Below are 13,253 nucleotides of genomic sequence, written 5' to 3'. Positions count from 1 at the left end.
CCGCTCTCGCGCACTCGCTCTCTCGCCCGCTCCCGCTCTCTCTCACCTGCTCCCTCTCTCTCCCGCTTCCGCTCTCTCTCGCCTGCTCTCGCTCTCTCCCGCTCTGTCACTCTCTCTCCCGCTCTCTCTCTTCCACGCCCATGCCTGCTCCTGCTCCCACTCTCTCTCGCCTTATCCTTCCTCTATCTGCCTCCTCTATCTGCTTACAGTGCTCAACAATGTCAGTGATTTGTTGGGTTTGGATTCTTTTCAACTGGCGGAGTTGCTGACCCAGCGGTCGATTTTCCTGCGAGGAGAGGAGATTAGCACCCCCATGACCATACAGCAGGTATGTCTACATCCCTCCCCTCACCCCTCCAACCCCCATCATCACTTCACCCTCTTAGTGTCATGTTTCAAATTTGGAGCTGGGAAATGACGTATTTAAATTGGATGGTGGGTGTCTGTGTGGGTTCTGTGGTGATCTGCTGGGAGGAGGATGATGTATGTTTGTTCCTGGAAATGAAGCTGGGCATGGGAAGGCTTTTACATTACCGCTTACCAACCAAGCAATTTGCCCAATCTTACCCTGCTGCAGGTCTATAGGAAGGATTTAGAGGTTGGTAATCCACCCATTTAGCAGCTCACTTTGTGTGGCCATTTGGGAGGGATTCAAACCTAGTGTTTTGGCATAGAAGCCTGGATGCTACCCACTGTGCCACGGAATCCCTGCTACTTCAATTGAGTTACTGTAATAGAAGGTCAATTAAGAAGCTTCCAAACATAGATCAAGTCCGGGTGTATTCATATAACACAGCAAAGTACAACAGAGGAATCAGCCCAGAATGTCTGTGCCATTCTAATCTAAACCCATCTGTACATTGTCAGTATCCCCCATTCCCTAACTGTTCATGTGTTTGTCTAAAAGCCTCTTAAACATTGTTTTTGTATCTGCTTCTACTGCCTCCCCTCACCTCGTGTTCTAGGCACTTACCACTCTCTGTGTAAAATAGACTTGCCTTGCACATCTCCTTTAAACTTTATCCCTCTCTCCTTAAACCTATGCCCCCTAGTATTTCACACATCCACTAATGGGGGGGGAAGTCTCAGATCTTCATCCTATCAATGCCTCTCATAATTTTATATACTTCTATCAGATCACCCCTCAACCTCTGATGCTGTAGTGAAAACAATCCAAATTTGTCCAATCTCACCTTATAGCTAATACACATGAATCTAGGCAACATCCTGGTAAACCTCCTTTGCACCTTCTCTAAAGCTGCCTCGTCCTTCCATAGTGTAGCAACTGGAACTGCATACAATACTCCAAATGTGGCCTAACTAAAGTTTATACAATTTTTTTCTATTCATTTGTGGGATATGGGCGTCGCTGGAAGGGCCCAGCATTTATTGTCCGTCTCTAGTTGCCCCTTAAGAAGGTGGTGGTGAGCTGCCTTCTTGAACCGCTCTAGTCCTCCTGCTGTGGGTTGACCCACAATGCCCTTAGGGAGGGAATTCCAGTTAAGACATCACCTATACAAAGCCATGCTGACTATCCCCAATAAGTCCATTCTTTTCTAAATCAAAGTAAACCCTGTCACTCAGAATCTTCTCCAATAATTTCTCTATCACTGGCATTTAATTTCATAGATTATCCCTGTTCCTCTTAAACAAAAGAACAACATTGGTGATTCTCCTGTCTTCAGGGACCTCACCTGTGCCTAAAGAGGGTAAAAAGATCTCTGCCAAGCCCCGGCTTTCTCCTCCCTTGCCTTCCTCAGCATCCTGGGTTAGATCCCATGAGACTGTGGGGACTTATCTACCTTAATGAGTTTCAAGACACCCAACATCTCTTCCTCGTTAATATCAACATGCCCTAGAATATCAACATACCACACCCTATTAATTTCATTGCAAGTAATATTTTAAACAAAGGCGCTATCTATCTAGATAAATAAATTGCAAGTAGAGTCTTTTAAGATTAAGGGTGAATAACTGAGACATGTCTCTTGTAATGGATGGTCAATGTAGGAATTTCAGTAAACTAGTCCTTCTTGGGACCATGTGTACGGGAAGCATCTGCGGCTTGCGCTCAGGGTAACTGCACGAGAAGGTGCAGCCCAAGTCACTGAAAAGCATTAGGGAGGATAAGATCATAGGAAATAGGTATAGGAGAAGGCCTTTAGGCCCCTTGAGCCTGCTATGCCATCCATTGGATCATGGATGGTCTGACATTCGTCATGTTCACTTTCCTGGCCTGCCCCTGTAACCCCCTGACTGGTCAAGAATCGATCTATCTCAGCCTTAAATACAGTCAGTTCTGCTATAACATGATAGTTATGTTCCTGAGCAACATTATGTTATAGAGGCCATGCTAAGTTGCCCACAGGGTTCAGGGATGTGTAGATTAGGTGGGTTATGGGGGATGGGTCTGGGTGGGATGCTGTGAGAGTTGTTGTGGACTTGTTGGGCCAAAGGGCCTGTTTCCACACTGTAGGGATTCTATTTTAAAAAATCGCACTGTAGAAATAATGGGCCCTGTGGAAAAGGTGGGGTAAGGGGCAGACCACCAAACAAAAAAATCTCAATCGCTCAAAAATCACTCAAAAGCCTAACACAAAGGATAACACAATTTGAATAAATGTTTAATTCATATCTAATAATGAAATAAAAGTAAATTTAACACTTTACCTTGAAAAAATGTCAAGATGACTTGATGGGGGGAGCAGATTGTACTGTACCTCAGAAAACACAAGATGTCTAGGGGTATGATTCTCATTTAGCGTATTATGCAATCTTAACATGCGAGAGGCCCTGGGTTCAACTCTTGGACGAGTCCAGATTTCTTATTTTTAGGTGCGGCGCGGTAACTCAGTGGTTAGCACCGCTGCCTCAGTGCCAGGGACCTGAGTTTGATTCCACCCTGGGGCGACTGTCTGTGTGGAGTTTGCACATTCTCCCTGTGTCTGCGTGGGTTTCCTCCGGGTGCTCCGGTTTCCTCCCACAGTCCAAAGATGTGCACATTGGGGTGGATTGGCCATGGGAAATTGCCCTTAGTGTTCAGGGTTGTGTAGATTAGGTGGGTAATGGGGAATGGGTCTGGGTGGGATGCTCTGAGTGTCAGTGTGGACTTGTTCGGCCGAAGGGCCTGTTTCCACACTGTAGGGATGATGATGATGATGATGAAAACACTTCATGACAAAGTCTGAGAAATCATCACATGATGTTGACATGGAGACTCTTTTGGTGCTAACATTGTACGTATTCACGAGAAAGGTCATGAAACGATCATGTGATGTCGATGCATACTCCTCCGCAAACCAATGGAGTCGCATTATAACCTACACAAGCTCGTGTTTTAGAAATAGTGTTTCCCTACTCGATAATTGCGTTAGAGCCAATTCACTTTGACGGAACATGCGTTATACATATATACACAAGGACTCTACATTCACAACCCCTGACAGAAGAAATTTCTTCTCATCTCAGTCTTAAATGGATGGCTGTTCATTTTGAGACCATGGCTTCTGGTCCTAGACTCTCCCATGACAGGAGTGCTTTCTGGATTATACGTTAGAACATAGAACATAGAACATTACAGCGCAGTACAGGCCCTTCGGCCCTCGATGTTGCACCGACCTGTGAAACCAATCTGAAGCCCATCTAACCTAAACTATTCCATTATCATCCATATGTTTATCCAATGACCATTTAAATGTCTACTACTTTTGCAGGCAGGGCATTCCACACCCTTACTACTCTCCGAGTAAAGAACCTACCTCTGACATCTGTCCTATATCTGTCACCCCTCAATTTAAAGCTATGTCCCCTCGTGCTAGCCATCACCATCCGAGGAAAAAGGCTCCCAATGTCCACCCTATCTAATCCTCTGATCATCTTGTATGTCTCTATTAAGTCACCTCTTAACCTTCTTCTCTCTAACGAAAACAGCCTCAAGACCCTCAGCCTTTCCTCATAAGACCTTCCCTCCATACCAGGCAACATCCTGGTAAATCTCCTCTGCACCCTTTCCAATGCTTCCACATCCTTCCTATAATGCGGCGACCAGAACTGTACGCAATACTCCAAGTGCGGCTGCACCAGAATTTTGTACAGCTGCAGCATGATCTCATGGCTCCGAAACTCAATCCTTCTACCAATAAAACCTAACACACCGTACGCCTTCTTAACAACGCTATCAACCTGGGTGGCAACTTTCAGTGATCTATGCACATGGACACCGAGATCTCTCTGCTCATCCACACTACCAAGAATCTTACCATTAGCCCAGTACTCTGTATTCCTGTTACTCCTTCCAAAGTGAATCACCTCACACTTTTCCGCATTAAACTCCATTTGCCACCTCTCAGCCCAGCTCTGCAGCTTATCTATGTCCCTCTGTAACCTGCAACATCCTTCCGCACTATCCACAACTCCACCGACTTTGGTGTCATCCGCAAATTTACTAAGCCATCCTTCTACGCCCTCATCCAGGTCATTTATAAAAATGACAAACAGGAGTGGCCCCAAAACAGATCCTTGAGGTACACCACTAGTAACTGAACTGTTCTAGGAGGTGGTCACCTCACAGCCAGTGAGAGGCCAGGATAGTAGGATGGGGAACAAAAACAAAGTTGCTGGAAAAGCTTAGCAGGTCTGGCAGCATCTGTGAAGGAGAAAACAGAGTTAACATTTCAGGTCTGGTGACCCTTCCCCAGAACTGATGGTGGCTGGGAAAACGTCAGTTTATGTGCAGAAAATAGGGAGGTGGGTGGGGTAGGGAGTAAACGATAGGATAGAGCCCAAAGAGAGAGAAAGACAGTTAGACAGACAAAGGAGTTGCTAACGATCAGGCTGGGAAGGTGAATAGTTGTTAATGTGGACTGTTAGTGACTAACAACAGCGGGTGTGTAATGGACTGAGAGCTGTCTGAAGCTGGTAATGTGCAATAAAGGGAAACTGGTGGGTATACTGTTGTCATAATTCACTTGGAATGTCCAGAACCAGGCATCACAGTCTAAAGGTAGAGAGTGGTCTTCACCCAGAGAATGATGAGCCTTTGGAATTCTCTGCCGCAGAAAGTGATTGAGGCCAAAGCATTGAATGTTTTCAAGAATGAGTTAGATATAAAAACCAAAAGAACTGCGGATGCTGTAAATCAGGAACAAAAATAAAGTTGCTGGAAAAGCTCAACAGGTCTGGCAGCATCTGTGGAGGAGAAAACAGAGTTAACGTTTCGGGTCTGGTGACCCTTCCTCAGAACTGTTAGATATAGTTCTTTAAACTAAAGGGAACAAAGGGTATGGAGAGGAAGTGGGAACAAAGTCCTGTCGGATGATCAGCCATGATCATTTGGTTGGAACGGTCAAATGGCCTACTCCTGCTCCTATTTCCAATGATTTTGCTTCTAAATGCATTGGAGGCAGTTTAGAGAAGATTTATCAGACTAACAGCTGGGTTGGGCGGTTGCCTTATGAGGAAAGGTTGGGCAGGCTTATTTTGTATCCACTGGTGTTTAGAAGAGTAAGAGGTGACTTGCAGTAAGAGGGCTTTGGATTATTACTTGGATAAAAATAGAGTGCAAGGATATGGAGAGAAAGTACGAGATTGGCACTCTGTGGTGATGCTGGTTTTGAAGAGCCAGTGCTCGCAATGGGCGAAATTGTGTAAGGATTCTGTGATGCATTCATATTAAATCCTGGGTTCTTGAATTTTTTTCACCTGTAGGTTAATATTTACATATATATTTACTTTTTAAAATCTTTTTTGTTTTTATATGTATTGAGATGGGAATAAAAACACCATTCTAAACAGAAACAAAAACTGAAACTATTGGAAAAAACTCAGCAGGTCTGTCAGCATCTATGAAGAGAAATCAGATTTTAACGTTTTGGCTCTAGTAACCCTTCTACCTGGGAACTCCACAGCCTTCCAGACTCAATATCAAGTTCAAAAACTTTAGGGCTTGAGCATCTTCCCCACACTTTCCCCCACCCCCAGACACCAAGCCTTGTTATCAAATGATCTGTTATTACACACAGCCCATTAGAACATAGAACATAGAACATTACAGCGCAGTACAGGCCCTTCGGCCCTCGATGTTGCGCCGACCTGTGAAACCAATCTGAAGCCCATCTAACCTACACTATTCCATTATCATCCATATGTTTATCCGATGACCATTTAAATGCCCTTAAAGTGGGCGAGTCTACTATTTTTGCAGGCAGGCCATTCCACGCCCTTACTACTCTCTGAGTAAAGATCCTACCTCTGACATCTGTCCTTTACCTATCACCCCTCAATTTAAACCTATGTCCCCTCGTGCTAGCCATCACCATCCGAGGAAAAAGGCTCTCACTGTCCACCCTATCTAATCCTCTGATCATCTTGTCTGTCTCTATTAAGTTACCTCTTAACCTTCTTCTCTCTAACGAAAACAGCCTCATTGTCAACTACTAATAGTCCCCATTAAACAGCCATTCATTCTTGTTGGCTGACTGTTATCCACTCCTTTGTCTGTCCAACTGGTTTTCTTTCTCTTTGGGCTCTATGCCCAACTATTGTTTAGTCCCTACCCATTCCCCTGACTCCATCTTCTGCATAAAAAAAAAGCAACTTCCCTAATTGCCCAGAGGGCAGTTAAGAGTCAAACACATTGCCGTGGGTCTAGAATCACATGTAGGCCAGAATGGCAGTTTCCTTCCCTAAAGGACATTAGTGAACCAGATGGATTTTTCCTGACAATCAACATGGTCATCATTAGATTGTTAATTCCAGATATTTATTGAATTCACATTCCACCATCTGCCATGGTGGGATTTGAAACTGGGTCCCCAGAACATCACTTGGGTCTCTGGATTAACAGTCTCGTGATAATACCACTAGGCTATAGCCTCCCCATAGCTCATTTGCTCTCATGTTCTATGAATGTTCTAGGTGTGTATAACACGTGCATAAAAATTAGAACCAGCATAAGGCCAGTCAGACCATTGAGCCTGCTCTGCCATTCAACATAATTATGGCTGATCATTCAATTCAACAATCAATGTGACTTAGACATACCCGAATGGAAGACCAGCACGCAAAACTATAACGGAAACAAGACTGCCTTTAGAAGAGAGGTGGTTCACCTATAGTCAGGACACGTTCCGCAAAATGGAGAAGTAGGGCAAATAAATCCAGAGCATTCTAGGTAACACAAGACATAGAGATTACGATGCAGAAGAGAAAGTGTGCTTAAGACAGATGTCAGGTGGGTAATGCAACTGAGAACAGGGCTGAATTTAGAAGATTCAGAGGGGAATTAAAATTGCAAATAAGAGAAGAAAAGAAGCAGTATTAAAATAGACTGGCTGCTAATTTAAAAAGGAAATCCAAAAGTCTTGACTTGACATATAAAATGTAAAAATGAGGTAAAATCAGGAGTGTGGCTGATTGGTGACCAAAAAAGGAGATTTGCACATGAAGACAGGGTTTCAGGTGTTCTTTGGTTTATTTTACTTTAGTTTGTTTTCTGGACAGTTCTTTGGTTTATTTTTGGGACAGTTCTTTGTTTTTTTTTAACTTTGCATCTCTCTTTGCCCAAGAGGCCATGGTGGCAGAGGAGGAAACTCAGTTGCTAGCAGGGTTTAAAAGTGTTTGTGATGAGATATTGGATAGACTGTACTTAAAGTTGACAAGGCATCATGACCAGGTGGGATGCATCCAAGGAGCAGAAATGAAGTGAGAGTGGAAGTTATGCAGGCACTAGCTCCATCTTTCAGTCTTCCTTAAACTCCAGGATGATGCCAGAGACTGGAGAATTTCAAACATTACAGGGCAGAATCTTATAGGGGTCTGAGTGACATGAGCCATAGCAAGATTTGTGGCCGAATCGGAGATGTTCAGCAAGGTCCGTCATGACATTGGGACCACCTCACTGTATCTTTTATGCATCCCTGAGTGATTAGGGGACTTTCTCATTAGGCAGCAGTGAGATGCTAATTAAGGGGATTTAAAGCTTGCTAAATACCTTATCAACCTGCCGAATTAATTTTCACTCCCTACCTAACCAAACACACTGAAAATTCTGGACATTGAGAGCTGTTGGCTTGGAAGTCAGACCGAGTACCTAGTGATTTCAGCTTGTTCCTGGCTGTGAGGAACTCTGCAACAAACAACATCTCAGGGCATGATCCAAGGGCATCAACCACATACACCCCTTGTCCGTTGGCATTGGTGTACAATATTTGCCAATCCTTCTTGACCATCATCCCATTTCTCTGATCCACTTACAGGTTACTCAAGAAGTGCATTGCAGGGCACACCAATCTCTAGCATTGAAAGGGTGCTGTAAAGACACTTTGTGCAATAGGACAAGTACCTAAACCATGAACTGGACTAGGCTTCATCTCAGGGCTGCTTGCTTGCTCTGCTAATGCTCGCTCACTGAGTGCTTAACTGCATACTCACACCGTTCCTGCCTTGCTTTCCCATGCCAATCTGCAGTCACATGACCAGGCAGCTCAGCAATTTTCAGTTGAGGTGGGGCATATCTTCCTGTTACATTAATCTCACACTTGCACCATGTGCCGGCAGCTTACAGAGCAAACAATTAGGACAATTAAACAACTCAGTGGAGGAGGAGGCTCCACAAATATCCCCATCCTCAATGATGGAAGAGCCCAGCACATCGGTGCAAAAGATAAGGTTGAAGCATTTGCAGCAATCTTCAGCCAGAGGTGCCGAGTGGATGATCCATCTCAGCCTCCTCCAGTGCACCCCAGCATTACAGATACCAGTCTTCAGCCAATTTGATTCATTCCACGTGATATCAAGAAATGGTTGGAGGCACTGGATACTGCAAAGGCTATGGGCCCTGACAACATTCCGGCAATAGTACTGAAGACTTGTGCTCCAGAACTTGCCGCTCCCCTAGCCAAGCTGTTCCAGTATAGTTACAACACTGGTATCTACCCGACAATGTGGAAAATTGCCCAAATATGTCCTGTACATAAAAAGAAGGACAAATCCAACCCGGTCAATTACCGCCCCATCAGTCTGCTCTCGATCATCAGTAAAGTGATGGAAGGTGTCAGTAACAGCGCTATCAAGCAGCATCTGCTCAGCGATAACCTGCTCAGTGACGCCTGGTTTGGGTTCCGCCAAGGCCACTCAGCTCTTATCTATTTACAGCCTCGGTTCAAACATGGAGAAAAGAGCTGAATTCCAGAGGTGAGGTGAGAGTGACAGCCCTTGATATCAAGGCTGCATTCGACCGAGTGTGGCATCAAGGAGCCCTAGCAAAACTGGAATCAATGGGTATTGGGGGCAAACTCTCCAGTGGTTGGAGTCATACCTGACACATAGGAAGATGGTCGTAGTTGTCAGCTCCAGGACATCTCTGCAGGAGTTCCTCAGGGTAGTGTCCTAGGCCCAACCATCTTCAGCTGCTTCATCATTGACTTTCCTTCCACCATAAGGTCAGAAGTGGGGATGTTTGCCGATGACTACACAATGTTCAGCACCATTCATGACTCCTCAGATACTGAAGCAGTCCATGTTTACATGCAACAAGATCTGGACAATATCCAGGCTTGGGCTGACAAGTGGCAAGTGACATTTGTGCCACACAAATGCCATGCTATGACCATCACCAATAAGAGACAATCTAACCACCACCCCCTAGACATTCAGTGATGTTATCATCACTGAATCCCCCACTATCAACATCCTGGGGGTTACCATTGACCAGAAACTCAACTGGACTCACCACACTAACACAGTGGCTACAAAAGCAGGCCAGAAGCTAGGAATACTGCGGCAAGTAACTCACCTCCTGACTCCTCAAAGCCTGTCCACCATCTACAAGGCACAAGTCAGGAGTGTGATGGAATACTCCCCACTTGCCTGGATGAGTGCAGTCCCAACAACACTCAAGAAGCTTGACACCATCCAGGACAAAGCAGCCGCTTGATTGGCACTATATCGACAAGCATTCACTTCCTCCACCATCGACGCTCAGTAGCAGCAGGGTGTACTGTCTACAAGATGCACTGCAGAAATTCACCAAAGATCCTCAGGCAGCACCTTCCAAACCCACGACCACTTCCATCTAGAAGGACAAGGGCATCAGATATATGGGAACACCATCACCTCCAAGTTCCCCTCCAAGCCACTCACCATCCTGACTTGCAATTATATCGCCGTTTTTTCACTGTTGCTGGGTGAAAGTCCTGGAATTCCCTCCCTCATAGCTTTGTGGGTCAACCCACAGCAGGTGGACTGCAGCGGTTCAAGAAGGCAGCTCACTATCACCTTCTCATGGGTAACTAGGGATAAGCAAGAAATGCTGGCCAGCCAGCGACACCCACATCCCACAAATGAATAGAAAAAAAGCACTGCATTGTGTGCTAAGCAGGCAGCCAATGCTCAAAGACTGAGGGAAGTTGTCCTCATTGAAGTCCATAGAGGCTCCTGTCAAGTTGCCCTGGAGCAATTAATCAAGGGCAGCCTCCAGCAGCAGCCCAGTGCACTGGCCGTGGTCAGATACCCATTCAAGGTGTTCTCAGTCTGTGCCCCTGCAGTCCAAAGCCGTGGTTGGTTGAGTGGCACAATATTGGATAGTCCAATGATAAGGCTAACACAGTCAGCAAGATGTCAGGCAGGGGCCTTGGTACTCGTGTGGGGTGCAGGGAGTATGAATAGATGTTGGCCAACTGGCAGAAACAGACAATATGCATAATAGTCTTGTCCAGATTGGCACGATGGGATGAGTGGGGTTCCACAGGGGTCTGTGCTGGGCCCTCAATTTCCACAATTTACATCAATGTCTCTGATGAGCAGATTGAAGACATAGAACGTAGAACTGTACAGCACAGGAACAGGCCCTTCAGCCCATGATGTTGTGGCAAACATGGCAGCTAAATTTGCAGATGAGATGAAGCAAAAATAGGTGGGAAGGCAAGTTGTGAGGATGACAAGAATCTGTAGAGGGATATAGATGGGTTAAGTGAGTGGGTAAAAGCTTGGTAGATGGAATATAATGAGATCAAGTGTGAGATTATGCTCTTTGGTAGGAAGAATAGAAGAGCTGAATACTATTTAAGTGGAAAAAGACTGCAGAAAACTGCAGAACAGGTGGATTTGGGCATCCTCATGCATGAATTAAAAAGACTAGCATCCAAGTTCTGTAGGTAATAGGGAGAGTAAATGGAAAGTTGACCTTTATTTTGAAGGGAATGGGGTATAAAAGTAGGAAGGTTTTATTAAAACTGTACAAGACATTAGTCAGGCTATGACTGGAATACTGTGAACAATTTTGGGCCCCTTAACAAAGGAACTATATACTGACATTGGAAGCAGTCCTGAGAAGATTGCTCGGCTGATAGAAGGTATGAAGGAACTGTCTTTTGAGGGACAATGCTGCACAGTTCTGATTCTACGATTCTATGAGAAGTTGAGTAGGTTGGGCTAATCATGAAATTTAGAAGAATGAGAGGCATCCTTTCAAACATAGAAGATTCTTAGAGTACTTGACAGTGTAGATGTGGAAAGGTTGCTCACTCTTGAGAGAGAGTCTAGGACCAGAAGGCATCATCTCAGAGTAAGGAGTTGCATGTTTGAGACAGAGATGAGGAGGAATTTCTTCTGTCAGAGGGTGGTGGCTCTGTGGAATTCTTTACCACAGGACTGTCGAGGCTGGGTTATTAAGTATACTTAAGGCTGAGATAGTTTGACTTTTAATCAGTTAAGAGAATCGAGAGTTATAGGGAAAAGCGGGGAAGTGGAGTTAAGGATTGGCACTGCTTCAAAGGAATGAGTATCTTGAAATAAATACATGGTCTCATTGGCATGGAAGTGTCCAACTGTTGTAAAAATCCAACAGCTACACCATTTTCCTCCAAGACAGGAAATGTACTCTCCATCCGCTCCGGCTTATATGTGACTCCAGTTCTAAACCATCATGCTGAACTTTTAACTTCCCTCTGAAGTGGCTCAGTGGGCACTCAGTTATAGCTAACTGTTATGAAGAAAGGGTACACCATGAAGTTCTTTAATAATTCTTTACTACTATGTTCGAAGATAAAGCTGGTAACCGGACATTGTGAGAACTTAAGTCAAGCAGATGAAGAAAGCTATCGATACCTAAATTGAGAGCAATCAAATTTCCTTAAGGGGTGGCACAGTGGCTCAGTGGTTAGCACCACAGCCTCAGAGACCCAGGTTCAATTCTACCCTCGGGTGACTGTCTGTGTGGAGTTTGCACATTCTCCCCGTGTCTGTGTGGGTTTCCACCGGGTGCTCTGGTTTCCTCCCACAGTCCAAAGATGTGCAGGCTAGGTAGATTGGCCATGCTAAATTGCCTGTAGTGTTCAGGAATTGCCTGTAGATTACGGGGGGGATGGGTCTAGGTGGGATGCTGTGAGGGTCGGTGTGGATGTGTTGGGACAAATGGCCTGTTTCCACAGAGTAGAGATTCTGTGAATTATCAGATCAGCCATGAATGTCCTACTTCTGCTCCAATGTTTTATAGTCTTCTAATATAAGGAGAGTTAGGAAAGTATGCTGTGACATAGCAACAATGAATATCGATAGAAATAGGTTAAATGAGTGAGCAAAAATCAGGCAAAAGGTGTACAATGTGAGAAAATGTGAAATTGTTCACTTTGGTAGAAGGAATAAAAATCAGAGCATTAAAATCCTCAGAATAACTGCAGTATTCCACTGTGCAGAGGGAGCTGGGTTTTTTAATGCATGAAACACAAAAGCCAGCATGTAAATACACCAAGTAATCAGACGACTAATGGAATGGAACATAAAGGAAAGGATGATGTGCTTCTGTTATACAAGGCATTGCTGAGACCGCATCTCGACTACTGTGTGCCATTTTGGTCATTATATTTAACGAAGGATGTGTACAAGATGATCAGAGGCATAGATAGTGTGGATAGCCAGAGACTCTTTCCCAGGGTGGAAATGACTGTTATGAGGGGGCATAATTTTAAGGTGATTGGAGGAAGGTATAGGGGAGATGTCAGAGGTAGATTCTTCACACAGAGAGTGGTGGGTGCGTGTGGAATGCGCCGTCGGCAGTGGTAGTGGAGTCAGAAACATTAGGGACATTTAAGCAACTCTTGGATAGGCACATGGAGGATAGTAAAATGTAGGGTATGCAGGTTAGTTTGATCTTAGAGTAGGATAATAGGTCGGCACAACATCGTGGGCCGAAGGGCCTGTACTGTGCTGTACTGTTCTATGTTCTGTATTAGAGGTGGTTCAGTTGCAGTTTACCA

At 44.8% G+C, this 13,253-nt stretch overlaps 1 protein-coding gene across 1 annotated transcript in view; it reads left to right on the top strand.

Annotated features, from left to right (window-relative positions):
• Positions 1-13,253, top strand: part of LOC109918935 (unconventional myosin-X) — a 160,185-nt gene that overhangs the window by 44,096 nt on the left and 102,836 nt on the right. The window contains exon 9 of the mRNA XM_048599294.1: positions 210-328. Within this exon, the coding sequence (XP_048455251.1) occupies positions 210-328 (119 nt within the window). The remainder of the gene's footprint in view (positions 1-209; positions 329-13,253) is intronic.

Source organism: Rhincodon typus, chromosome 7 (assembly GCF_021869965.1).
Source record: "Rhincodon typus isolate 14 chromosome 7, sRhiTyp1.1, whole genome shotgun sequence".
Classification (NCBI taxonomy): Eukaryota; Metazoa; Chordata; class Chondrichthyes; order Orectolobiformes; family Rhincodontidae; genus Rhincodon; species Rhincodon typus.
Note: the sequence above shows the minus strand (reverse complement) of the source record. Positions and strands in the feature narration are given on the sequence as shown.